The sequence below is a fragment of the Pocillopora damicornis genome, chromosome 6 (genome assembly GCF_964200805.1).
Source record: "Pocillopora damicornis chromosome 6, jaPocDami1.2, whole genome shotgun sequence".
NCBI classification, from domain to species: domain Eukaryota; kingdom Metazoa; phylum Cnidaria; class Anthozoa; order Scleractinia; family Pocilloporidae; genus Pocillopora; species Pocillopora damicornis.
Window position 1 is genome coordinate 24,091,366 of NC_142675.1, and position 6,365 is coordinate 24,097,730.

Consider the following 6,365-nt stretch of genomic DNA (forward strand, 5'->3'; position numbering starts at 1 on the left):
GAGAAACCTTCCAATTTGTCTAGATGGTTGTTTACTTGATTGGAATTCGATCTCTTGTTTTCCTTTTTTTTTCTGTCTCACTTTTTTCCTCTTCATCGGCGCTTCACCCTTTAACGATAATAATGATAATAATAATGATAATAATAATAATCCGTCTAGATACTCTCTATTCACTATAATCACTGTAAATATAATCTTTATTTACTACAATCACTAAACATATTTACAAAAATTATGATAAAATCCAAAAATGCATTAAAATGTCGAATAAAAATCTAAAAAAAACTAACGGATACACGCTTCGTTTTTTGAACTCTAAAGAAGGAGAAGATAATAAAGAAAAAAAAAGTGATAACAGTAAAAGTAATGTGAAGAATATTAATATTAAATTTCTAAAGCGTTATAACGTATCTTCTCGAATAATCGCCCACGCTCAAATAAGCGCCCTCCCCCGAATAAGCGCCCCCCTTGGCTAAAACTTTCAAATAAGCGCCCCCTCTTGGATAAACACCTCCCCTGCCCCCTCCCTCCTCAAATATCAATTAGTAGGGATACGAAAAGACCTGTTTGTTTATAAATTTTTAACCTTCGACTACAACAGAACTCGTGAGGTAAGACATTCCAAAATTTAATCAGAAAGAAGAAAACAAGCTTGATGGTAACTACTAACTTCTAGGAAGTAATATTTTGTGCCTCACCTTCATAAGATGGATCATAAATTTGATTGTGCAATTTGTTCAAGCCATCTGGCTCTTTCAAATATCTCAAACTAATAATATTTCGATAAATACTTTTAAGAGACAAACCTAACATGTTGTTCTCAGTGTTCAAGGTCATTCAACAGCGTATTTCGAGTGAAAAATGAATCAGCTAGAGACTTGTTTATTTTTATTTAACTGTTATTGGGGCCCGGGGAGCCAGAAAATGGTGGGCTCTAGAGGAAAAATCTGAAATGAATATTTGTTTTACGGTATCAAGAAAAAAAAATGCGAAAACGTGATCAAGTTTTTATGTTTCAAATAATTTGCTCCATTTCCTTTTCATGACGTCTTTCCCTTTTTGGTTTCTTCCGATTTGATTTGTCACGCAATGAACTCGTTTCGCAGGTTTGAAAAATTTTCCAGATATGACGAACAGACTTTTTAAATAAACCTCGTGTATTTTGGATTAACTGTCTGTTTGTTTGTTTTCTTGTTTGTTTATTCCAGTTGTCTTCTCCATTTCTTTTTCTTGTGAAAGGCAAGCGGTTTTCTCGTGAGTATACGTGAGGGCTTCACTTTGGTGACGCAAGGGTAATCATTTGCGTGTCTAAACGCAATCATTCACACAAGAGCAGTACAGATAGGTCAAAGGCATTCTTAGTATTTGTTTTGTTTGTCTTGGATTAATTTCACTGTCCCCATGGCGCAGTAATTGTCAAACAATAGCTAATTGTTGTTCGCTTGAATGATAACAAGCCGACTTAACAACATTCCGACACAATGCCCGAATCAAAGATCAAAATACTTCAAAAAATTTGCTGTGCTATGGAAAAGTGAACTTGTTTCTTCTACATAGACTTATTTAAAATTCTTGAAATCAAGATGTTTATCACTGTTAGATTTGGAGGTAGGAAATATACGAGTTGACGTGATTTTTAGTCAACCTGACGAAATTTCCTCGTCAGTGTTTCGACATACTGTAGATATTATTCACTCAATGACTCATCCTTTTTATATGTTTAGATTGTCAAGAAGCTCTCTTCAACCCAAACTGTATGACAAAGGTTCTTCTAGAGGACATAAAGAAGAGATGTCGTCGAGATAGAGAAGGTGTTTAAAGATTTGGTTGAGTTTTCCGCGTGTGCTTGCCCACTTGTATTATATTGACTTTGGCGAATTGTTTGATGATTAACTGTTTGCTTGTTGTTTAATGCTCTACACGGGTTTGTTTTTCAGAAGTAATTGACTTGTCAGATGAGTCAGGTAATCTAAAAAATTTGCTTGAACATAAAGGAGATTACGCTACACAACATTTAAAAGCGAGGCATTCATTTATACTCATCAAAGTTGACAGTAAGTGTCCAGTAATATCATACCATAAAAATATCATGGTTATGATATTTGCCCCATATACATTTTCTTTTCAAGAAACTTTATCTTCTTTTACATCACTCATCTGACCACACGCAAGCTAATATAGAGATTTACTAGGAATAAAATATTGATTAATTCATGTGGTGCTTTATTTGTTAAATTATTTATGCAGCTATTTATTTATTTATTCAATTAAATTTTATCCATCGAGGACTTGGACAGCTACATTATAGAATAGAACTATGGTTGAAAGGGTTGCTCAAAATACTCAGTGTTTTTGATGGACCACTAAATCCTCCATGCAGATTGTCTTTTTTTCTCTTGTGAAACAGTAGGAGAATTTAACATTGAATCAAAAGTTGACCGAAAGCTTTATTCCTTACACTACTTCATATGACTTGAGGCCATTAAACTATCAATAAGCAGCAGATATTATTCACTTATCCTTGTTTGAGATGTAGTGCCCGCTATTAAAATTGTTGAAAACTAGGAATATGACCGGAAGGAAAATGAATCCCCAGCCCTTGAATTTACCGGTAATGCTTTGTTTAGGAAAACTTAAACAAGTAATAATTTAGTGTAAGTTAGGTACCCATTTATGCCCCTGGATGGAGAGAGTCACTCTGTGAGGAAAGTGTCTCACAGAAGAAAACAATATTTTGACCTTGGCTAAGGTTTGAATTTGGACCATGTGATCCAATAACTGGGTAATTTAGTACAATTATTAACTGAATTGACAATGAAGACAGTTGATGATGAAAAGCTAATGTTTCGAGTGTCAGCTCTTCATCATCAACTCTCTTCATTATCGACTCAGTTAATAATACTAAATTACCTTATTATACTCTTCCACCGAAGCAGCAGCACAGTTTTTAAGAAACTCACTCCCTTTATCCTATAGCTGCTAGGCGATTGACACTTACATGATTATGCAATACATTTTGCTTTTTCCTTTCATTTTCTTTTTTTTACTTTTTTGTTTTTGTCTCAAGAAAAAGAAGGAGAAGAAACATACACTCCCTTACTAAATGACATCAAGACAATAACATCATCTTTTCTGCGTAAGTCCTTCTATGCTTTATTGCTTATTACAAACAGAGATTGATTGTTTCATTGACCCTGTCCTCTGAAAATCTAAATCTAAATTCTAAAAAATATCTGCTGGGCATTTCTTATGATCTATGGAACCAGGAACTTGGTGTTGAATAAACAATTTTCCCTAATTTTTATTTTTCTGTTTTCCTTTTATCTTTCTACTTAAAAGTGTGCTGGTATTTTTGCAGGAAATTTCTTATGGTCAATCCTGGCAGTAAAGGGGTTACTACATTGAATACTCAATGACAGCAGAAAGTAACTCAGTTCACTTGCTAGTTACATTTTCTCTGTAGCTAGGATTAGATAGTCAAGGCCAAGTTATCCAAAACTGCGTCAACATATTTCTGATTTCTTTGTGATCTAGTGACTAAGATTAGATCTCTTCATCTTGACTGAGATGTTGCTTGATCACAGGTAACCTAATACCATTTTCTAAGGTTTCCACTCATACTTCCAAGAGGAAACAGGCACTGTAAGAGTTAAATGTCTTACCCAATGACATAGAACCATGACAGGGCTGGGCTTGTATCATGATTGGTCAATGTGGAGTTCAGCAGGCTAGCAGTAAGCCACCTTCTCCCCCTTCTGCTATACCTCCAGTTAAGAGTCTGTGAGCCTCTAGAGTTTCTTTTAGAAAAAACGTTGAAAAAAAGAGAGCTATCCTGGCTTTAGGTTTGAGAAATAATCTCTTCAGCTGTTATGTTTTTGTTCTCAGAACATCTCAGCAGGCCTCAAAGCAGCCAAAGTACTGTCTCACCACCAAGTCGCCAGGGTAGGCGCAAGTCAAGTGCTAATTGGACAAAAGCTAGAACAAGTTTAGCTTTGAGTGGCGACCTTAGAAAGAGATCAAGAGTCAGGAAATGAGCATGGAACTGACAGCATCAGCGAGTGAATAAGAAGTTGGATCATAATACAGTTATAGCGGCTCCCCTTCAGCATTTTTTTTCTGATTCAAATTTTCTTCTATTCTTTTAAAGTTGACTCTTCTGAGCACATATTTATGCCTCCCATGGAAAAAGCCCTTGTAAACTTCCCTGAAACTCAATATTTGCATAAATTATATTTTTAATTCAAAGATTTTTTCATTCTTTTAAAGTTGAATCTTCTAAGCAGATATTATATTTATGCCTCCCATGGAAAGAGCACTTGTAAACTTCCATGAAACTCAGTATTTACAAAAATAACATTTTTGATATTGTTAATAGCACAGACACACACCTCCATATCTAACACATTAGTCATGCAGATGAGGGCTTCTTAGCAACTGCCCACCTACTCCTCCCCTAACCCAACAACAGTCAAGGGGTAGGTGTACAGTTTCTCAGATACTGACATCTATGTCAGATAAGTATATTGTAATAATGCTACTGTTACATAATGAAAAGTGTTCTGGTAGACTATCATATCACATCCTTCAGCATTTCAAAAGGAAAATGTCAATTGTGTATCCTGAATACAAACTCTCTCAAACTCTGTTGGTCAAAATTTCATTTTTTCCAAAATTAAGATACACATTGACATTTCCATACAATTTATGAAGATAGATTTTTGAATAACTTAATACAATATCAGCAAAGTGTGAAATTCATATTAAAGATATATTGTTTGATTATTGAAGATATAAATAATTTTCTTTAGTACTTCTGCAAATGAGCCTCATCCTTAGTAGTTTTCCCTGAATGTGAGCTCTTCATTGAGAAATCCAGTATGCCTGGCCCGTGTTCCCATCTCTAGAAAATGTCCATGACTTGCAGCTGAATTGTAGGGATGAAGAACTGAAGTACTTTCCACTTAAGGTCAATATAATACAAAGACTAAAGATTTATTACTCTAGGGCAAAAATATTCTTTTGCATGGATGCAAGCTAGGAACACTAGGTAAGGCTCAACTCTCAGGAAGAAAGAGGGAAGTACCCTGATTTAGCTCCAACAGGTATTGGTAACTAGACATGTTACGGCTTTTGGGTGTATTTAGCCTAGCTTAAACAGGGTGCCTTTTCTTGACTGGAAGCCGTTGAAAGGGTGTAAGTGTTAGTAATGTGAAGTTCAAATATCAGGTGTCCTTCAATAACATACTGTTCGTATTTTGTGGCTGTATGTGGTACCAATATCTCGCCTTTACCCTCAGGGGATGGATACCCCCCCCCCCCCAAACCCTGAGGGTTAGTTCAGATGGCTTTCGACTCCGAGGAAAACGCAATTTTTTTTGGACGTTTTGCGTTCAGTTTTGTTTATGCTATCGTTTTTTCTTGCGCGCAAGCTGAAGCAAGCACGGTGCGAGTACGTGTTATCCCTTCCCCAGTTTGATCTACTGTGATGAGTGATATTATCATTCCTAGCAAAGTAGGGTTACCCTTTACATGTTTGATCTTAAAGGCGTAGATGATGCTAAATTGTTCAGGACAACTCGGCATAATTGACTCTTCTGTCTTCCACATCTGCTGCCTTCTCAACGTCAACAGGTGACAAGTCGTCAAATACGTTGGGCCTAACACGTCAAGTTTTTCCTATCATGTATAGGTATTTCACAGAAAAAAGGCTACGCTGGCTTTGTTACCAGATAGAGAATGGATACATTCCGAAGGACTTTCTCTGTGGTGGGAAAGCCTCTGACAAGACACCTGTTAGTTGGTCTGGCTGAGCTATAATATCCAATATGGACGTCTTCGGACGCGGCATGAAAATTCTGATCATCGACATTGAGAGCTAGAAGAAGGTAGCGGACGACTCGGTAGTAGATGGCGCAGTGTGCTTTGCAAACAGCTGATGTTGGGCGAAGAGAAGATCTTGAGCCAAGCGGAAGGAAAGCACTTGGGGAGATCACCTCACCACCAGCCACATCTGCCCTTAATGCAGTACAGAGGACTACCATTCCCACATCCGACTTTACAGCCATAACTGAAGTGAAGCCAGTTGCGTTGAATAGCTCTCTGTCTGTCTGTGACCTCGCCTCCAAGGTCGGATACGATCGTCTGAAGCCTTCTACGTGTCTACAGACGCCGCTATAACAGTAAGGCACCCAATATCCTGAACCTGTTTGGAGTAGAACCTGGAATACCGATCACCGCTCTTTAGGAGGAAACGCCATTTTTCAAGCCCTGTTGAGGAAAAATTTTCGCGACGAAAACAAACTGCACGAGTTATCCTCAGTTGGCCAGACGGGTCAGGAAAAGAACGCCTTAACATTTTTTCTTCC

At 37.1% G+C, this 6,365-nt stretch overlaps 1 protein-coding gene and 1 long non-coding RNA gene across 6 annotated transcripts; one reads left to right on the forward strand and one right to left on the reverse strand.

Moving 5' to 3' along the window:
- The first annotated feature begins 500 nt into the window (after positions 1 to 500).
- LOC113676271 (uncharacterized protein CXorf65 homolog) lies at positions 501 to 4,782 on the forward strand. Of its 5 annotated transcripts, none has more exons than XM_027192910.2 (6): positions 501 to 611; positions 1,240 to 1,345; positions 1,725 to 1,811; positions 1,938 to 2,054; positions 3,068 to 3,136; positions 3,886 to 4,782. In XM_027192910.2, the coding sequence occupies exons 3-6, from the start codon at positions 1,757 to 1,759 to the stop codon at positions 4,032 to 4,034; spliced, it is 390 nt and encodes a 129-aa protein (XP_027048711.2). In that variant the 5' UTR covers positions 501 to 611; positions 1,240 to 1,345; positions 1,725 to 1,756; the 3' UTR covers positions 4,035 to 4,782. The 5 variants fall into 5 exon arrangements, with proteins under 5 accessions (XP_027048711.2, XP_089065774.1, XP_027048709.2 ...); XM_089209648.1 differs by having other exon boundaries at positions 502 to 611; positions 1,209 to 1,345; XM_027192908.2 differs by having other exon boundaries at positions 559 to 611; positions 1,209 to 1,608.
- LOC149044572 (uncharacterized) lies at positions 4,218 to 6,074 on the reverse strand. Its single transcript, XR_016187725.1, has 2 exons — positions 5,745 to 6,074; positions 4,218 to 4,945 (listed from the first exon to the last, which is right to left on the reverse strand). It is a non-coding gene; the product is annotated as an uncharacterized LOC149044572 (long non-coding RNA).
- Between the last annotated feature and the right edge of the window lie 291 nt (positions 6,075 to 6,365).